Source organism: Struthio camelus, chromosome 25 (genome assembly GCF_040807025.1).
Source record: "Struthio camelus isolate bStrCam1 chromosome 25, bStrCam1.hap1, whole genome shotgun sequence".
Lineage (NCBI taxonomy): Eukaryota > Metazoa > Chordata > Aves > Struthioniformes > Struthionidae > Struthio > Struthio camelus.
The window spans coordinates 5,484,401-5,505,472 of record NC_090966.1 but is presented as its reverse complement, the minus strand read 5'-3'; the positions used below and the strand labels follow the sequence as shown (position 1 = coordinate 5,505,472).

The 21,072-nt window shown below is 48.7% G+C and overlaps 1 protein-coding gene across 1 annotated transcript; it reads right to left on the bottom strand.

Moving 5' to 3' along the window:
- Positions 1-9,183: 9,183 nt before the first annotated feature.
- On the bottom strand, positions 9,184-12,234 carry HOXB1 (homeobox B1). The gene is made up of 2 exons (XM_068919402.1): positions 11,437-12,234; positions 9,184-10,717 (listed from the first exon to the last, which is right to left on the bottom strand). The coding sequence occupies exons 1-2, from the start codon at positions 12,047-12,049 to the stop codon at positions 10,392-10,394; spliced, it is 939 nt and encodes a 312-aa protein (XP_068775503.1). The 5' UTR covers positions 12,050-12,234; the 3' UTR covers positions 9,184-10,391.
- Positions 12,235-21,072: the final 8,838 nt, after the last annotated feature.

The window sequence follows — 21,072 nt, the reverse complement described above, 5'->3', positions numbered from 1 at the left end:
ATCAAAGGACAAGCAAAAGTGTATTTTTGCTGTAAAAAACAAACAAACAAACCCCATTGGAACTGATACTTTCTGGCAGAGGCTGAAGATCAAGTGAATTACTGACACTGGCTTCCTACTCCCATTCCTCAAGATGAGGAGCAGAAGGAACCTTGGCAGGGTGAAACTTCTCCTGCCATTCCCCACCTTATGAATAAACACAAGAACTCTTTCTCCCAGGCTCTCTAACTGGCACTTTTCACAAGCTCTCCATTTAGTGAATAAGGAGGGAACTACTTGGTGATATATAGCTCTGAATTTGCTGGCAAATACCCCATCTGTTGCAGCTTGATGCTGTTGACCTCTGATCACTGCATTAAGTTTTTATGCTCAAGTAGCTGGTACAACCTCAATTTTACAAACTGAGTTTTAAACTTGGACAAAGATTTTCAGAAGGAACAGAATTTAGACTGTTGAGCTGTTGAAATGCTGCTCATATTGACCCGAAATACTCTGATCTTGCAGAGACAGAGCCCAAAAGGCACTCGGGTGCTGAACAGATACTTTGCACACATCAAATGCATTAGTTCTGTGACATGCATCCTCATCTTTTGCTTCTGTGAGTGCCTCTCCTCACTGAGAGATGGTCTGGAATATGGTCAGCACAGCAGGGGCATTGAGGCCTTGGCACAGAGACAGTTAAGCAAGCCAGATGAGGATCCAGTCATACCTTTCATAGCCAAGACTGCGCAGCTGATTTATGTCCAGTGCTGATGATGACAGAAAAGCACAGGCTAGTTAAAACAGTGCTTTTGGTGTATTTCATGTGTGACCAGACAAAGCTTAACACAGTAATCAAAGACATTGCAAAAATTCAAGTCCTTAACAAATACCCTCTTCTGCATCTAACTGAGAGGCTGAAGAGAGTATCATCCTTGCAAGCTTGGCACGGCCTGCAAACTGCAGATTCCTGCTCTCGGGCTCTGTCACTCTGTGCAACATCAGACAGCTGACCTTAGACTACCTTCATTAGCTGTTCAAATGGACTTTGTTCAAACTGTCCTCAGGGAGTGCTCCGACAATCCCTTCTGCAGGCAAACTTGTTGCACACTCATTTCCAGCACCAGTGTGTTCACAAGCAGCTGGGGATCCCTGAACTGGACTGCCACATCTTCAGGAACAGGTAAAAGGGCTTGGTCCAACACAGGCCCCTGAGGATCAGCACTTCACTCCTAGCCAGCCCAGCTGCTGGAGTTATAGCAGTGGCAGAAACCGCTTGGGACAGCCCAGCTAACCATGATACCTTTGATATCTTGGACTATAAGCTGCATGAAGCAAAGAGCACCTCTTATTCACAGCACCTAGCACAGTGAGAGCCTCGTCTTCCTGGGAAACAGTGTGCACAGTATAAAATCCTATCTTAGTCTTTCTCTGCCTTATTATCTTGAGAGGTAACACAAATTTTGTGTTTAGATTGTATTGTTTGTATTTTCTGATGAAGCAGCAGAGACAATATTAAATGCACAGGGAGTGCCAAATGATTTTCATGGCACTATCAATTTACTATCGAGCATGTAGGAAAGGCAGGGTATGGGTCAAGGAAAAAAAGATTTACTTTTCCTTGATACACACAGCCTTGGCAACCCAGTTGTGAATGCTCTGAATTTGTAATAAGCCATTCAGAAAAGCTCCCTTACAACACTTTTTAACTTTGCAGGCAACCGGACTTCATAATCAAGTCTTACAACATAGCTCACTACTTCATAAAATTGAAATAAATCATAAAAGGGGCATATTAAAATAATTTGTATCAGTAAGGACTGATTTAAAAGCCCAGCTCCTCATCCATCAACGAGATGCTTTCATTTGCTAGCATATTCCTACAAACTGCAGTAAAAGCTTCGCCAAATCCATTAATAATAAAGAGGAGAGAGTTTTCATAGATAAAATGGACAAAAGGGAAAGCAGAGAATGATTCAAATAAACTTCTTTTCCTTTAGAAGATCCCCTCCAATAATAATTATGGGAGACAAATGGTCCCAAGACTTTTGATCTTTTATTGAGAAATAATTTAGGACACTTTTTAATGCACGAAAATAACATCCTTGTACCATTCAGCTCACAAAGAATAATGCATTAAAGGAAAGAGCAGCTGGAAAAAAAAGTTGGAAGGCAGTAAAACCACCTATTTCGCTGGGAGGAAGTCTGGCTAGGACAGGATTTATCCTTCGGAAACTGTAGAAGGAATGGATATCGGTGATACAAAAGGGGCAGAGGGAAGGGTTTCCCCCTCCTCGCTGTCGTTTCGATAAAGCTACAATAATTATTTACAGCTGATCAGGGAAATGCCCCGTGCCCGCCGCGGTGGCAGGGCTGGAGCCGGGCCGGGAGGCGCAAGGCTGCGGCCCGCGGCGGCGGCGGCGGAGCCTGCCCGGGCGGGGCTCTGCGTGCCCTGGCGCCCAGGGGAACCTCAGGCTCCCAGCTCTCTTGTCGTGGGTTTCCGAATAACTCCATTACAAACCTGAGCGTAGCGCCAACTTGTTTCGCCCCCGTCCTTTCGATGACTTCTGTATTTAGGAGTAATGAGCAAAAAATCATTTTGTTTGTGCACTGTGGAGTGGTTTATCAAGAACTCAGCGTTATAGTTGAAATACGAGATCTTTAAAAAATCTCCGGCTGTTAGAAGGAGCTGTATTTTCTTTAGTCCATCAGTCGGCATTTAAATATGAACTATGCCGACTCCTTCCAAAGGAAACATAATTAAAATGTCATTAAGAAAACATTTTTCTCATATTCTTTTGTATAATAAAAGAGTTAGGCTCAGTGTTTCCGCGCTGTGTGATGTGATAAAGAATACGGTAAATCCATGGATATATAACACGCTAATTGAAGCCAGAGGGATTCAAACAGGGAACAGCATTTCAAGTACTGCTCCTTGTCATGCCAGCAGTACCAGCATTTTCAGGTGTGTCATGTTCAGGGTAACTCACACAGAGAAATATTATGTAGTAGTAACTCAAAAAATATGTATTATTTCCTTCCTTTCTGCGAGACATAGTAATAAAAAAAACGAAGTTAAAAGCCACTTTTTGTGTAAGGGAAAATATTCTCACCTAAATTAAGGAAATTATTTGGGAAAAGCTTTTTGTTGGTAGTTTTGATCTTTTACCTTGGCAAGAACAGGGACTCTTTGAGCTCTTTGCAAAAGTTAGAGTGTACTTTGTTTTTAGACAAGAGGTAGTTTGTTTTACTGTTTTTACGCAGTGCTCGTTTCTCTGTTTGAAATAAGTGGTATACCGTTTTCTTTGTCAGTTACACTGCTTTCTTGCTGTCTTTCCCGTGTAGCTCCGTATGTTGCTGCCTCAAGCGAAAAGATTATGAAGACGCGAACAAAAAATACGGGACACTCCGAGCAGCCGCTGATGAACTGGGAGAGGGAAATGCAGAGGAAATGATCGGGGAGGTGTTGATGAGTGAAGGAAGAAATTACATAAAGACAGTCCGAGGTAAGATTTCCACTGAACCAACTCGCAGAGGGGAAGACCAGGAGAACCATATTAGATTCCACTCACTCCCCCGCTTTTTTCTGGGATCAAAACGCTTGTATTTTGGCACCTCGCCAAGTTGTTTAATCGACAAGGACTGCGATAACCTCCAGTATTTTATAGCCATTAACAAATCAGTTAAATCTCATCGGATTAGCTTTATGTCCACTGAAAGGGAGTTCACCTTCCTAGTGTGTGAATCTAAGAGACATCTAGAATACCCGTTCTCAGGCATAACAGTTTGCAATGCTGTGCGCAAGGGCTGCAGATTCACAGTATAGACCTGAAATTCCCCTTGTTCCCAGAGACACTCTGCCAAGGTATTAAAAGGGTGCAAATGTTCTGCAGGGCCGTAGATCCTCAAAAGGGAGTTCTTGCCTGCTTGATAGGGATTTATTATATGTGCTCCCCTTCCAGGTTTCAGTTTATGATGCCTGCATCTAAGGAACTGACTTACAGGATCAGGGGACCTGGAGTGGGAAGAACTCGGCGCCTGGCACTCCAAGTAGAGCATCCAGACAGGTGAATTCACAAGACAATGTTATATTAAAATTATAATGAACAAATGCCAAGTCTGTACCATCAAACAATTTGGATCCTATATCGAGGATCTGTTTGGAAGCTGGGGGACAGGAAGAGAGACAGGCAGGTAGGCTTCTGTCTCTCTTGCCTTAGGGCACACCTGCAAGTACCCCAAGCAGCCAGGGGCAAACCTGGCCCTCCCTGAGACCCTGCACATCTCCGGAAGGGGGTCCTATGCCAGATCTGACACCAAACCCAGTGCCCTTTGGGAGACTCGCACGGGGCTTTTTGCCAAATCCTCAGCCAGGCAACTGGTTCCTAAAAAGGAGTCTCCCTGCCTTTATCAGAGACTTCCCCCCCCCCCCCCCCATAAGAAGGGCAGGTTTGGCTCCCACCATATCCCCGAGAAATCTCAGGTGTCTGGGACCCTGATAAATGCTGAGCCCTCTTCAAATCTGATCCCAGAGCTGCATTTTGCAAATTCGCAGAGAACTTCATGCCTTTCCCAAATGTTGTCTCTGGGGCCTTGGAGTTCTCCAAATATGCTCTTTTTCCTATTTTGCATTAAATTTCGATTTACTCTTCTGATGAAAGGCTTTTAGAAATATGTCTTTTTTGCTACTGTTGCTGAAGAAGATTTCAATTTGTCATTACCTAAAGCCATCTCCACCATCATTCCTTCAGGTAAATCAGCCTGGATTTCATCCTAGTTTTAGGTTTTGGTCTCTTACCACTAGGTATACATATATAAACATAGATTTAGGTAATAAAATTTATACTTGTATATATTATACTTCATGTATTATATGTGTACATTAGGTATTCTATTTATTCATATATGCTTATATGCATATATAAGCATATATAAGCCTTTTCACTCCCCACTGCAGTTTTCATGAATATACTGAGTTTGCAGGATTGTACCTTCTCTGTCACACAGGCCCCCGGGTAGAGTTAACATCCATGAACTATCCACCCTCCCGGAAGGGCTGACCTGTGCTCTCTGCACTGAAAAGCAGCTCCTGCTTTTCTTGATGCGTCCTCCCTGGCCCAGCACTTTTTCTTTTTTAACCCCAAATAATTTTTCAAAGCAGCCTCCTGACTGGGAGTGCTGAGTGCTGGCCTTCACTAGGGCTGGCTGGGACACAGAGACCCAGGCTTGACCCCATCTCTGGTCCTCAGGCCAAGCTGGGCCCATCTTTGGATGAATTCATTTCAAGCTGAACTTTGTGTGAACCTGGGCCTGAGGGGAAGGGAACCCGACAGAGCAAGGCTGACGGAGGCAAGTTCTGAGCAAACCCATCAGCCTGAGTAAATATTGAACAAGTCCATGTGAAGGCTGGGGTTGAAACGGAGCTGTCAGACCAGTGTAAACTGACAGGATAGGTGAGGCCTCTGAAGAGCAAGGAAACATTCTGTACACTCACTTCTGCAATTGTTCTTCCACCCCAGCCCTCTGCCCCCAGACCTCATCTCACCTGCCTAAGAGGGTAAAGCAACCCTGAAGCTGGTCAGCGCTGAAACATCTGTGTTGGTGAAAGCGAATGGCTAGGATGCAGATAGAGGAGCGAGGGGATTGCACTGTGAGGTGGCCCTTTCAGTGGAAGTGAGGAAGGGGTTACAGCTGGGGACAGACATGTAGCAGCAGATTGGAGAGACCCCCGACCCAAATCCAGGTGTCCTCAAAAGCAGCAGTCCTGCAAAATAAGTACGCTATATATTTGCTACAAATACAAATTAAATGCCTTACTTATAAATATGTATAATCTATATAAACACACCCACATATATGTATGCCTAGCTCCCAGGTCCTAGCTGTAATGTGCTCCCGAGGCAGCATAGTAGGGGTAGCTGCCCGGGAACAGGGCAGGGCTGTCTGGACTGCACTCCCCAGCAAGTCCTGAGACCTGGGGGCAGCAACACTTATCCGAGCACTTCCCACGGCTGCAGGTCCTTTGCCTGCTTCTCCAGGAATGAGAGACACTTAAAAGAAGTGCTCACGTCAAAAATGTTGAGAAAATTTGTAAGGCACGGAAATCTCTCCTTTTTTTTACCTGATTCAGAGTGCATCAGCTCCCTTGGAAATGTTAGCGCTTAAGCAGGTGTGTGGGCACCTTGCAGCCTCGGGTGATACTTGCAGAAGATGGATCAAACTGTAGTTCGCTTCTAACTTGCTCCCGGTGTGATTAAAACGTCTTTCCTCCGTCCTGCTCTGGTTTTGCTGAGTGTGGAGCCGGGGAGGGGCGGTTCCTTTCTAATTTTGTTGTGTGAAAATGTTTGGAGAAATCCGGAAGGCTTCGACCCTTCTTCTCCACTTCAAGGCATCAAAGGCTCCTAGAGACTGGCAAGAGCCAAACCCGGCTACGGTAGAATTACTGAAGGGAGTTTTTGTCCCCGGACAGAGACCCCCGGGAACACTTCACACCTTCAGTGCAAAGAGGACCTGGGAGCAGAGTTAATAGCAGCCAGAAAAGTGGAGTTGAAAGCAAGACAGTCTTCAGTTTTTTTATTTTTTTGCTTTTGTAATAGAACGTCTCTTCCGAGATCAAAAGGGCCTCACATTGTGACAACAAATGCTTTAGGGAAAGGAGAAACGTTTCACACTAAGGGGTAAGGAACAGATGGCCCGGGAGTATCAGCCACGCCAGGCCAGAGCACCGGGCGCTCTCCCCGGGTCCCCGCTCTGGGAGCGGAGCCAGAGGAGAGGGGCTGCGCGGTGTTCCCGCAGCGTCCCCTCCTCCCGTCCAGGGACCGCAGCTCCGGCTCCGCGACGGCCGTTAATAATTTACACCGTTACTTTTCTTTAACTGGGAATTTCTCCTTCCTTTGGGATATTAAAGGAATAAATCTCCATTAAGACGTTGCTTTGTGTGTGAACGTACAGGGGGACTTGGCTAATTTTCCTGCTCATGAAAAATGCAGTAGTAGGGACCCACAGACAGACAGACTTGCAGATATGAGAATATAAAGGATTACAAATAGCCACGTCGTTGTGTATCATATATATGTAAACTAAAGGAGTGTAGGTAGACTTCATATTTCGGGAAGTGTCTGATAATGCCCAACTATGGAGACAGGGCTGAATATAGATAGAAAGAGGCTTAGGCATGTGGGTCTCCAGAGACACGTATGTGCTTCTTTCAGTGTGGTCTATTCCGATGTGCTTCGGTCCTCACCGAAGGACCTCATGTGTGCGGTCACATTACATATGGCTATATAGGTAATTGCACAGTAGCGAAGTAGCAGCCCCCGCTCTTGAGCTGCTTCTCGGAGTGCGAGGCGGCCACGTGTGTCCCTCGCTGCTTCCCAGGGGCATCTGTTACCGGCCGAGGGACCCCCAGCTGGGCTTGTCCTGGCTTGGCCTTTCCAGCCGGCTCCTGCTTCACAGCAGTGAATTTCGGGCTCTTGAGACAAAAGGGAGCGTGAGAAACTCGGAGGGAGAGGGGGGAAAAAGCGATTAGCTGTATGCGGTGAGCGTTGTTAAAGAAACGCGGCTTGGCAGCGACGGGGCCAAAGGGAGCGGTGAGGGAGGCCTGGAGGGGGGCTACATATGTAAGGGCGCAGCAGCACCGTCTCTGCGGACTCTTCCGGAGGCTCCCTTTGAGTTTCAAATAGGCACTCGGGGGTCTTTGTTGTGCCCGACACACTAACACATCAGTAACCTCCTTTTTGTCCTTTCCTTTTTGCTCCGTGTGCTGGACGGGGCCGTCCGGCCCGAGCGTAGGGCGCGGGTTCGCGTCCCTCCTCACCTGGCTCCGAGCAGCGAGCGGGGCTCGTGCCCCTTCCCAGTCTGCGTTAGGGCGCGCCGAGGTCCGTAGTCACAGGCAGGGGGTAAATCTTCGCCGTGGAAACTCACGAGCCTTCCGAAGAGCACCCCCCTGTTTCAAATGAGGTGGTTCATACCACATAAGTTCAACAAAACCTTCAACCACATTGTTTCAACTCATAAGTTAAACGAAGCTGACTCACCCCAGCAGGTTATAAAGTCAATCTGGCTGCCTTGGCTTTTTTTTTCCCCTGTCTCTTCTGATGTTTTGCAAACTGCTAGTGTAACGAAATCCTCTTTTCACCTTTCCCCCTTCCTTTTTCTCTTATCTCTGGACTAATTGGACACTAAAAATCCTTTCTTTCGAGCCAGGGAAGTATATTATATAGCGGAAGATTGTATCGCTGGGGAAGAGCGATGCTCTGTCGCCCAGGGACCTTCAGAGGAGTCGGGCTGGGGCTGAGCCCGGGCCGTGCGCCGCTGCGGGGCAGGGCGGCCGGACCCGGCTGCCGTTGTAGCAGGTACTTTGCTCATTCCTTGCCCCACGCACGCCCCCACCAAAAAGGTCTGCAAATTTGACGAAGCCAGAACAATAGTTTCTCCTGGCAGCCCTTGTGTTTACTTGTTTAGAAATCCCAGAGGCGTTTCGAGGTAAAAAGGTCAGAGCTATATCCGGACTGCCTCCCTCCTCCCTCCCCACTCTGCAAAGTATCCGCCTGGCAGCAGAAAGGCTCTGCCCCCCTTTGCGCTGGGGATACCTGCTGTGGGCCCCAGGCTCGAGTCCTTTCACGAACAATTCTTGACCGTTACTTGCACTCTGGAAAATACCCATTCTCCTTTCAGGGGTCATCTTGGGAATCTTACGGGAGAAAACTAATTCACGCTTCATTTTGGTTTGCATTGGATCAGCTTTGCAAAACTGTTCCTTGTAATTCAGAAACACGCATTTCCCCTATCCGGGACCCCAGGTTCGTTCCACTTAATACTGTTTCACTAAAGCAGATTTGCTTCCGTGCAGGGAACGGTTACACTGAGGATGATGATGATGTTCTGGTCACATCAGGCCTTATTACACTCTGTATTATAAAATAACTCCTCATGAGGAGCGGCACATTCCTACCTGGTTCCGTTGGACTTCGCACCGCCTCTGCAGCGGAGGCGAGAACGGGGCCCGATCCTGCCGCTGCCGGTACCAGGAGGCTTCGGGGGTCATCGGGGGAGGCAGGATCGGGCGCTTTGTTTGGGAGCTTTGGCAGCAGCCGGAGCCTTTTCCTTCCTCCTCCTCCCTCCGTTCCCGGGTTCCCCCCTCCCCATCTCGCACATTTCCCTGGACCTGAGATATTTCCATTTAGCTCAGAGCTGAGAAGATTTGCATGTGGAAAAAGTAAACTTTATTAGATTGAGGTAGTTTCATTTCAAAGTACAGAGCACGGGAAAGGGAGCGGAGACGAAACGGGAGAATCCGATTAAGAAATCGCTAGTTTTTCTCGATGTCGTTTTTCTCTTCGAAGCACTTTTTAACGACAGTTTCCGTGATTTTCATTTCGTTCTACGCTAAAATTTCTCGTAGGGAAGGGAAACAACTAATCATGGTTCAATAACGTTTTTATCGGACTTCAATAAGCCTAAAGGAGGGGGGGCGGTTTACAAGGAACCCTGCTACTTCGTTTCAAGACTTCAGGCTATCGACACACACCATAAATACCAGTCAGTCCATCAGTGTCTTGAGGGAGTCAAGAGCTGAGGTACCACTCCGCAGCCTTGTTCCCGTGCACATTCACACCTCGTACGACAATGACCGTTGCCCAAAGTACCCCGAGGTCAGCCTTCTCCTAATCTCGTTTTCTCTGATAGCATAACCCTCCCTCCCCCAGGACTAGTAACAATCATAGTCGAAGAGTGTGCAGAACCCTGTAAAGCAGTAATAGTGCAAAATGATAGAAGAGGAGTTGCATTTTTGACTTGTATTTGTTTGTATCTTTCCAGAGGCCTCTAGCATTTGGATGTCAGATCTCATTCCAAGATATACAAAGAGTAAATAAAAGAGAAACAAAATATGCCCAAAACTTTTTACACTCTCATAGGGAGGACAAAATACATCAAATGTAGGATTCTTGCAGACAAAAGTCATTGTGCACATTTTAAAAACAGGAGAGAACTAAATTCGTTTTAAAGTTTCTGTAGTTGAAAGTGCAGTTCCTATTGGGGAAGGAGAAGGGAAAGGGAGAGGGAGAAACATCCCTGAGACAAATGGCTATTGCTAAGAATATATGAGGACACGGCTGCTCCTTTGGAGTCCAGTGTTTTACAGCGGGTCTATAAATTAAGAGAGAGAAATGCAAGCAGGAGAATTAATATCGCACGTGTGGAGACGACTCTAGCCAAAGGGACTGCTCAGAGGGGACGTGTATCCTGCTTCCGCGCGGGTGGATGTGCCCGCTCTGCTCGTGCGTGTGTGTGGACGGGGCTGTGCATGGGAGGCGCGTGTTCGTGCGTGTGCGTCTGTTCGGGGCTGCCAGGAGCAGCTGCCCCGCCAGAGCAGACCCGAGTTGATCGCTGTGCCCCTGGAGGGACGTATTTCAGGAAGATACCGAACTGGGGGAAGCCTCAGGTGAGGTGCAGTTGGACTGATCCGATGCTTCGTTTGCTTCCTTCGCAGACCTGGAAGCAGCAACCGGGGCTAGACCTTCCTTTTCCCTCTTCTTCTGCTTCATCCGCCTGTTCTGGAACCAGATCTTCACCTGGGTTTCGTTGAGCTCCAGGGTAGCAGCGATCTCCACCCTTCGGGCCCGGGTGAGATACTTGTTAAAGTGAAACTCTTTCTCCAGCTCTGTCAGCTGCTTGGTGGTGAAATTGGTGCGGATGGTGTTGGGCTGGCCCAGCAGTCCGTACTCCGACACTTTAGCTGTTAAAAAGCAAACATCAACAGGGTAAGAGCAGCCAAAGCAATTCCCTCCCTAGGGCCGGGGACACTGTGGGTGCCTGATTAAGCGGGCTCTCCCCCGCTCCCCCAGTTTCCGGGGCATTTGGTCCCTCTACCACCCGCAGCTTGGTCCTTTCTCCCGGAGCCTGAGCTATCCTTGGCTTCCCAGCCCAGGGATATCACCTCGAGGGACAGATAGTCCCAGGCTCTGCCAAGCTGCCCCCTTCCTTTGCAACTGTCCCCCCGTTTTTCCTGCAAACTGCCATGAAACTTGAACGTGCGTGGGAAGGACTGGAAGGGGAGGGCGATGATGAGGGGAGGAGAGCAGACTGAAATTTAAAGAAGAAAGTAGAGAAGGAAGTTGAACAATGGGGGAGATGGACGCCACAACTGTGGAAGAAGCAGGAAGCCTGGAGCGTTTCCTATTCCGAGCTGAGCTTAAATCGCATTGGGCCTATGGGGAAGTGAGTTCAGGGACTCTCCACCAGATGCGTCTGGAATATCTCTAGCTGGCTTTTCTGCAGCGCTGAGCTGGTGTTTAAATGAGAATGAATCCATGTTCCCCTGGAAGATGAGCCTTGAGTACCAGCCCCAGGGAAGGCAGCCTTTACTAGCAAGGCTGCACAGCTGCCCCCCTGTCTTTCTTCTCCCTCCCCCGGAGGGGACCCATCCTCGCAAAGCTCTGCGCTCGCCAGACTCACCTGTTTTGGGCGGGTTCCTCTTCACTTTCATCCAGTCGAAAGTCAGCGTGGCGCTGGAGTTGGGGCATGGCTCAGAGGGGCACGCAGGGTCTTTGTCCTCATTTAGAGAAGGCGAAAGACTGCTGTAAACCGCGGGCAAATAGCCGGGCTGTTCCTGCCCGTAAAGGTGTTGTTGCTGGTACTGTCCAGCGGCAGCCACCGCCCCGCAGTAGCCCTCTGCTAGGGAGCTGAGGGTGGATCCCGCGCTGGCGGAGTACCCCGGCGCTTGGAAGTACGCGCCATCCGCATCCTGCTGGCCGAGGTAGAGCTGGTGATGCCCGTAGCCGGGGCTGCAGGTCTGGGCTGGGTACCCGGAGGCTGGGGCAGCGCCCGCGAAGGGGACGGTGCGCCCGGAGGAGGGCGGGTGGTAGCTGGGGCTCTGCTGGGGGAGAAGGGCAGCCGCGGCCGTGCTTCCTCCTACGCCAAAGCGCCCGTCTCCGTTAAAAGTGTCACTGGCAGGGCTACCTGAGCAAGAGGGGAAGGAAGGGGAGCTCTGCTCTAAATGATGGTAGGCGCCCGTCCCACGGTTACAAATTGCATACTCTAAGAAGGAGTTCATCCTAGTATTGTCCATCTGCCACTGATGGAGGAGGGTCAGCCTGTTTTGGGGGGGATTCCGCCTGCCCTACAACCTTTAGATAGTATGTCAAAGCTGTAAAACTTCCTTCCATGCATCGCTAGCCCTCGAAGCCCGGAGCCTTCGGCAGGGTTTGGGCTGGGGGCAGGGGCGGAGGCCACGTGGTCCGCTCCGAGCCCAATGAGCGAGGAGCTCCTGAAGTTTGTCAGATATCTGAGCTCATCCATCAAGGCCCTGACATTTGCATGACAAAGGGGTTTCAATCAAACCCTGCCCATCAATCTGATAACAACACGAATACGTCAAAATCTTTCCTCAAAGACTTTAAAAGAGAGAAGGGAGGTGGGGTGCGGGGAGGTGGAAGGGAAGAGGGGACTAGGGGAAGAATTACAATTATCCACGACTGTTTTAAGTGCTAAAGAAGCCCCCAAGTTATACGAGCAACCAATTTCATCAGAACTTCCCCTTCCCCCAACTTAAAAAGGTTTTTCCCCCAATCCTAGCTCCATCTGAAAATAAATAAATAAATAAAAGACAGAGAAAGACATAGGGAGATGGGTTTTTTTCCCCAACTACAAAAAGATGCCCTTTTCTTCATTTGGAAACTTTCCCTGAAAAGTGGCTTGAAAATGTTTGGAGTTTTCTGGGCTAAGAAGTCTACAAGAAGCTCCTAATTAAAAAAAATGCTCCATATGTTTTAATTTTGCCACACCGGCTTTGTGTCTAGAGCCAGTGTGGGTAAAAGCAATGTAATTAAATCAATATTCTAATGAGGCAATGAAATAAAGTTAGGAAGACAGAACGTCTTTTGTTGGAGAAATACCATGCACAGCTTAGTAATAGGAGGAATGGAACTAAAAATTATCTATGTGTCTGTCAACTCATATGTCTGTTTATCCATCCACTCATCCATGTGCCTACCTATCTATGTATTTATTATTGAAAACAATAGATGTTTTTAAGGGCTTTGACTAATGCTCGGACCTTAAGCTCTGCTTTTCAGTTACAAATTTGGTTTGATCTTTTCCTGAATCTATTGTAAGACTGTAATTTTCCTCTAGCAGAGTCCAGCTGATGAGTAGGTGGAAAGACACTGACTTCAGGCTGGCCACTCCGCTGCTCTTAGAATGGAAACATAGGTAGGCAACATTTATTTACTTGTTAGCAGAGGGGAGACAAGAGCACCCAACAATATGACGCCCACAGTCATTTGTTACTTGTCAGAATATTTACTGGTTATTCAGCCTTTAAGAAGAACCAGGAGGGTTTCTTTTTTCAGGCCAAAAGTTCACTTTGAAAGGCATAAACATATTCTCTAGTTCAGGAGTTTGGCTGATGCAACACGTTGGGGTAACATTTGTTTAAAAAAATGCAATCCATGCAGCCGTGGCATTAACCCTCCTCCAGCCTTTAAATCCCTTCGAGAGAAAAAGTGAGTTTTAGCCAGCTACATTTCTTTTCCTTCAATACAAAGAATAAAGAGAAAGTTATTGCCAATGCTGCATGGCTATTTATTCATTTATTCTGTAAACTCTGCTGATGCTGAAATATTCAAGAAGCAAATATTTGAGGTTACAAATGCTCTCTGAAACTCACTACAACCTTTTCTGCATAAAACAACCGAAAGCGATTATAAAGATTCAAGTCAACTATCATGTTGTAAGAGAAATTGGTTTCTAATTTGATTCCAGGAGTGCTTTTTATACTATGTTGCGTTCACGTTTAAATTGAATGTAGTATATTTAAACGATGCTTACAATAGATGATTTATGGATTTAAAATGAAAAAAGAAAAGGATAGATGTTTATTTCAGCCTTGAACCAATTGTTTCGTATTGTCTGATAATTTTCCACCATGATCTCACTCTAGTGTTACATTAAGGGGATGCTTTATGTCATTAAAATACAGCTGTCTTCTGGAGTTTCAAAATTAGCTCCAAGAGAGCTCACTACTGCAGTTATGGAGGCAAAAGTTTTGCTATGAAACTTCCCTCAGTGAAGCCTAAGCCAAACCTTAGACCTGAGGCAGTTTTGGCATGAAAGCAGAGTTTCTTTGGTGGCCAGACAAATCAGACAGGATGCAGTCAAAATGCTAGCCATGAAATACACCAAATACTCGGACCTGAGTGGAGGATGACATATGGTCCTTGGACTCCTGGGAACTACTCCAAATCCTAGCTTATTCGGGGAAAGTGAAGGTATTGGTGAGACGAGTACATGAAAGTGAAGATGCTGGTAGGACAGACAGGCGTGGAGGTGAAGGGACTTTGGCAGAGGCTGGAGGAGCCTCTTTGGAGGTACCTAATCACGAAAGACGGGCTGTGAGCTGATTTTCTCCCAGCAAGGGGACGCTGCGTTGCCAGTGCTGCCCTGGCACTGGTGGCCGTTTGCCATCTGCTCCACTCGGCCGGGCAAGGCCCCTCATTCCTTACCTGCTGGCGGCAGCCAAGGCAGCAAAAGACCTGGGCACGTATCCGGGAGGAGGGGGGGAAGGGAGAAGGAATGACAAATGAAAGGTGCTGGCTCCCCCCGCGCCCCGACTCTGCCTTGCGCGGGGCGGGGAGATGCCGGGGGCCAAACCGGCATCTCGGAGTCTCCGCGGAGCGCCCCGGCCCGGAGGCTACCGGCGGCCGCTGGCCACAGCTCCGCGCCCGGGGCTACCGAGTCGTCCCGGCGAAGCAGGCGGAGGCGCCCGTCGTTCGGCCCCAATAGCGCTCAGCGCCCGGCTGCTCTCCCAGAAGTGGTGCATGACCTGTGGCTGCTTCGCCGTATTTTCAAAAGCCCCAGCGTCAAAGTGCATGCAGGCTGCCCTTGGGAATCGTTTTTCCAAATTTTGTTCTTAGCTCCTTTCCTTTGATCCAATATAAAACTGCTGCTGTTATTATTATTGTTTTTAATTCCTCTCGTGGAGGCGATGTGAGACCCATTTTCGGTACAGAGCTTCAGAACTTGCAGGAAAAGGAAATATCAGATTATTGGTAACCAATCTCCTGGTGAACCTAGTTCTATTATTTACATATTTATTTCTTTAAAACACCCATTACGGCCAGTTGAGAGAGGAGGTGATCAAAATAACATAAGAAAAGGTGTAAGTGGAGACTCTCAGCTTCACAGACCTCTGTCCTTCCCTTCTCCTCCCCCCGAATATATTTAATTAGCCATTACCCTTTCATTATATTTATTGCTTAATTTTCACTTATTTATTGTGGGAAACAGTGGCGGCAGTAATTGTTCCTACCCCCTAAAGCACAAAAGGCGCCGTTTGGGGGATGATGCTCTCTTTCACTCAACGAGATTAAAATAGAATATACGGAGATGGCTGAAGATAAAGAGGAGCGGGGAATTTTTAGCTCTTGGTTCCTGGGAAAAGAATCTGTGCTGGCCAGGAGAGTAGTAGGTTGGTCAATGAGAGGAAGAGGAAGTCACTTTGTTGCTTGCTGGGTCAGATTTCTTGCATGGCGTTAAGTGTCTAGCCCTCCCCAGAAAAGAGCTGCTTTCCTGAGCTTGGTTTCCTATTCCCCATGAGGTAATGCAGGACTGCAGGCCTAATGCACTTCAGGAGTTATTGGCCTAAAACCCAGACTTTATGTGACGAGCGGATAGGAATGAGGAGGTGACCAGCGGAATAAGCGGTTTTTCCGCCCGGCTGCCGGCACTGCGGAGCTGGTGCTGGCGGGAGCGCGCCTTCTGCCCGAAACACACCCATGCGCCTCGGCAGCTCCGTCTACCCCGAAGCAGGGGCGGCCCAACATGTGCCGTAACGAAACCTAGGCATTTCATCAGCCGTCATTCATCTAATGCATTTCCCATGATGAAAGCACCCACTCCCTCTCACTATTAAATTAGCAGGGATACTGCTTTTGGTTCTCTAGAGAAAACCACGCCTTTATTCTCTCCAGTCCCGTTGAAGACATCTTTTTGAAGTAAACATTTTGCTGAGAGTGGATCCTCCCTTTTAGAGACAAAAAATAGACCCATGAAACTCGGTGCTGCAGCAGGCTGGGGGGAGGGCAAGGAGAGCTTTCGCCCTTTCCTAAGAGATGGCTTGTTTGCCCAGAAACAACTTTCTTGACATGTAGGATAAGGCCCCTCGGAAGATGCTTTGTGGGAACACCTCTTGTAGCAAATCTTCATCCAAGACAGACCGGAGAATTTTCTGTGCAGGAGACACAGACGAAAATTAAGCATTTCCAAGACTCCAGAGCGCTCAGACAGAGTCTTCGATGTTTCATTTTCGAGCTAAATATAACTCTCTGCAGAGAAAGTTGTGTCGTGCGTACGAAATGTCACTTCTGGCTCCTCGCGGGGTGATTTATAAGTAGCACTGCTGACGCTTGGGATGTGTGTTTGGCTGTGGACTTCGTTATCGCCAAAAAGGACTTGTCCTTAGAAGTTGTCAGAGAAGTTTGCAGTCCCGGCATGTGTCCTGGTTAAATCATAGCCTCCTATGTATGTGTATATTTGGGTTTGAAAAATGAAGGGATAAAATGAAACAAAAAATGTAGAAAAAGGCTTCAGAGTTTGGGAGTCCAAATAAATGCTGAAGGAATCCTTTTAATGAGTTACAGACATCGGGCTATCTCCGAGCTGAAGAATAAATAAGAGACAATTAAGATAAGATGTAATTCTTATCTGTGATGCTCAGGAGGAGCAGGGCGAGCGCGGGGCCGGCGGCTCGGGCAGCCAGTGGGGTTTCCGAGGAGGCCAGGCTCGGAGTGAGCACGGACATCGGGAGCGGCTCTGGCACGACGTCGTGCTCGGGGGCAGGGGCCCAGCTCCACCGCCCGCGTCCGGCGGCGCCGGCGAACACGGAGCCTTTCGGCTTTGGGCGCCCCGGTCAACTCCTGTAACTCCTATTGACTTTTCAGTAGTGATCAGGAGAAAGGAGACCCCGCAGGGAAAAGGCGACTGCCCACAGGTGGTCAGCATCCTCGCAGAGGGGATAGAAGCCCTCTTAGCCAGGGAGGGAGAAGTTGGTTTTGTATTGTCCGTCTCCCGACCCACACCGTGAGTGGAAGGTTTGGGTGAGAAATACCAGTTTCTGTATTTCTCCTTTTTCGGGGTCGCACAAACCCGTCAACTCCAACCTCCTCCTGCGCCGAAAGATCAGACTCCTCCTCCAATGGCTTTGAGAAATCTGTCCCGTTTGTACCGACTACTTATCTGAGTGAGAGTTGTGGGGGAGTTGGTGCTGTGGTCACAAGGGAAGGATGCGTCTGTGTGTGTAAGCCGAGTCGTCACGCTAATTAGGTTCATTAAGCCTTCCTATTCGGGTGAGAGTAGAAAGGACCGATCTGTATCTGTTGCCGGGTCCTGTGCACCAGAGAGCCCGCTCCCCTATCGAGCAGACCCCGTGCGCCCCGCGGCCCCGGGCCTGCTGAGACCTGGGCTCAGAGCCGGGCCTCGGCAGCTCGGGGTGAAGATGGCCGGGACTGACCACGTAGTGTCTTACTGTCAGCGAAACCTTCGGATTTCAGTCGTGCCCATGCAGCTATCAGCACCTGGCAGGTCCCGTGTGGGCCTAAAAACGTTCTTTAATTAATTGAATTTAATGAATGCATAATTTTATTAACATCTTCATCAATACTGCTAATATTAGTAGGTCAGCATGATTAATATTAACTAATAATATTTCAAACACTATCCCCCTGGCCTTAAGAACAAGATTCAGCTGAAACTACAGGGCGAATCACAGCGTTTCTGAAAGCAGTTTCTCCTGACGGGTCACTGTAATTTCCTCTTCACTGTATATAGAGAGGAAGAAAACAAACGGCAAAGCCGCGATGGAGGAGGGAGGTGCCAGGACGGGGCGCAGGAGGAAGCCCCCTCTCCCAACTCCTTTCTTTGATGGTGATGGAGCACTAAGTGTGTTCATCAAGCTCTGCTCACTCAGGACAGGTAGTGACAGAAAAGGATGCTACAACACTGCTGAGAAAAGGGACAATGCAGAGATTCAGAGATATCCCGGCAAGCCAGAGTCTGGCAGCAGCAGATCAGGAGGAAAGTCAGGGTGATTTCCCATGAGGAGTTAACTCTTTCCACCTCACACTTTACTGGCTCAACTCCGCCACACTCTCTCGTCCGCGTTTTCTTCAGAGTTTTGCTGCCTTGAGCCTTCCCATGGCTGTAATGGGTTAGTTTAACATCTTTAGGGCCTCAAGTAGCTCTTTAGCAAACATATCCCTAGACTAGATCAGCACAAGATAAATATTACTTTAGCATCCTTACAACACGTGCGAGCATATCTCATTTGCATATTTCTAAGTTAATAATCGTGAGGCAATTGCAGTGTTTTGACAACGATCAGGAGCTGAATATGCTTAATATGCTTAATATATGCCCTCCAGTTGCACAGAACAGAAGGGCAGGGTTGCAAATATGCATTCTCCATTTGTTTGACATTTTGAAGAAGGTAAAGAATGGCTGAACTAATGGCGAAATCTTACAGTCATTCAATAATTTAGATTTTATTGAATATTCCCCTTCTTTCCTCCGACATTTCAGTCTTGCTAATTAGGACAAATAAGAAGGGGCCTGCTGTTAGCAAGGATAGTAACTGGCGAGGTTCCATTTATTAAGTCACTTTCCGTGGGTGTAGAATTGATCTGTGGCTGTGACTGGCATGCTTTCTAGACCTGCAGCAACTTTGAGAAGTCATTATGATCTGCAGAAGGGCCCTTGTTAGAGATTTGTATTGATAAGATGTCAGGGTTTACGGTGGTGAATTCGTAGAAAGTCTTTCTCCGCCCCCGCCCCACCCCGCGCCCCCCCTCAGCGGAGGGCGCAGCCGGGGCTGGTGGCGCAGCGCCGCCCTCCCGGCCCGTGCCCGGGGGAGCCCGCAGCGGGAGACGTCCCGGTTCTCCTCCCCGCTCGCCTCTCCCTTCCCCTCCTCCCTTCCACGCGGAAAGGGCGTGTGTGTTTGTGGAAATCCGCTGCAAGATTAATTTGCTAAGAGAGACATGTATGTTTTTAAGGTGAATAAGAAGCTCTCCTCTCTTGAGAGGCAAATAGGAAGTGCAAATACATGATTCCCCCTCCCCCACAATTCGGAATGACTGCTGCCCTGGGGATGGGGCAGGGCAGTGCGCGTGGGAGTGCGGAGGCAGCGCGGGGCGCGCAGCGGCGGCTCCGCATCCCAGGCGCTTGGCGTGGGCTAGCTCCAACCATCTGATTCCCGGCTCCTGCCATTCCCCAACAAGCCTGTATTCAGGATTGCGAGGGGGAGGAGGCGAGAGGGGAAATATGTAAAGCACTGGAACAAATGGCGCTTTGATAGACAACGTCTGGCAGTGCCAACGCTGTCGCTGAGTATGTTCCAGAAGCTGGAGATATTAAATAAACTTAAAGATAATGAATAGCCTTCTGTGGTACTTGGGATATGCATGGCTTTCTTTCCCCCCGTGTGACTGTAGGACTTTCAGAGCGCAAAGGAGTCAGTAAAAGAGGACAGCACAAGCGTCGCAATGGGGGAGGGAAGTGGTGACTCCCAGGCTAGGATGCGAATGCAACTCATCTGAACTCACTATAAATTATGAACTAGACGCTTCCTTTTATTTGTGTGACGGTGTTAAGTAATGTTCACTTGAATATTTTAATTGCAATCTACTTCGATTTTCAATATAAACCTAATCCTTTCCGGAGTGTGATGCTAGCAGGTTTGAAACCGCTGCTCGTTCAGCAAGGGAAGGAAACAGGCTGGTGACATTATTAAGAACAAAAAGGTAGCTGTAAAATAGAAGAAAGAATCCAGAAGAGATAATCCAGATCTTCGAATAGCAATTCCGAAAACATCTGTCGAGGGCTTTCTTTATGTTAGCTTATTTCTTTTCACAGCCTGGAGTAGAAGGAAAGGCTAGGTCTGAGGCTCTTAATCGGAAATAAAAATACCGGGCTGCCACGCGGAAGTTTCCCAGACTCCACGCTTTTCCTGGTGATTCTGGTGGGAGGATGACACCACCTAAGCACACTCCCAAGCCCGAAAATAAACGAAACGACTCCTCAGTTCTCCGCGGGGAGAGATCGCAGCCCCCGAGGAAGCCACGGCAAAGGCTTCCACGCCTGGCGGCAGCCCCTGTCCAGGGCGCCGGGCGGACGGCGGGGCCGCGCCGGCCCCTCCGCCGACCCCGAAGGAAGGGGCTGCCGCGCCGCCGCTGCCCGGGGCCGCTCAGGGCTGCCCGGCCCCTCTCCGCGCCCCGCCGCCGCTCCTTGCACCATTTCAAGGCCGCCTCGGCGCCCCCCGGCCGCTCGCCCCTGCCCCACGCCGCCCACCTCCCGCTCGCCTTTGCGCGCTACTTTCGCACAAACTCCGCTTGAACGCCTCCCAAATTTCTGCCGTGTCTGAGGAAACACCAATGACTTAGCAAAAACGTAATATGATTTATTTTTGGTGTCACGGCGATTGATTCCTGCGCTGACCCCTTTTCATTCATAAGCCTCCCCACCTCCTCTCTCTCACCCTCCCTCTTTGATATATGAGTTTTGTATTTAAAATTACGTATTGGAAGAAAGCTTTCGTAAAGGGACCCGTGAGCAGGGACAGAGCAGCACCAATTGTCATGGAAAGGCACCGCAGATTTATTAGGCCAGGGGTTTTCTGGTTTGTACTACTGAAGAGAGAGAGAAAGAGGAAAAAAGAAAAGACCTCTCTCAGGCTAGTATCTTGTCCCTCTTTTCTGTATAGCATTCATTTACTGACTAAGATGCTGGCACGCACCACCCTCCCATGCTGGATTTTTACCTACCCCAAATCCACCCTTTCACTTTTCTGTCTTTTTTTGTAGTCCGGGACTACTAATTGCGACGTAGCCTGTATGTATTTGTTGCTGCAAGAGCTGAGAGGAGGAGGAGGAGTGGGCCGAAGGCAAGATGCAGCGTGCGCCTTTCGGGGCCGTGCTGAGGGGGATCTCAGAGGGGGATCGCCGCAACCCCCTGCGGCAGCGCGGAGCCCGCGCCCCTGGCCCAGCGCCTTCCCACCTCACTGGCTTTGTATTTGCTTTCGATCTTGTTTCGTCCGGCGATTTA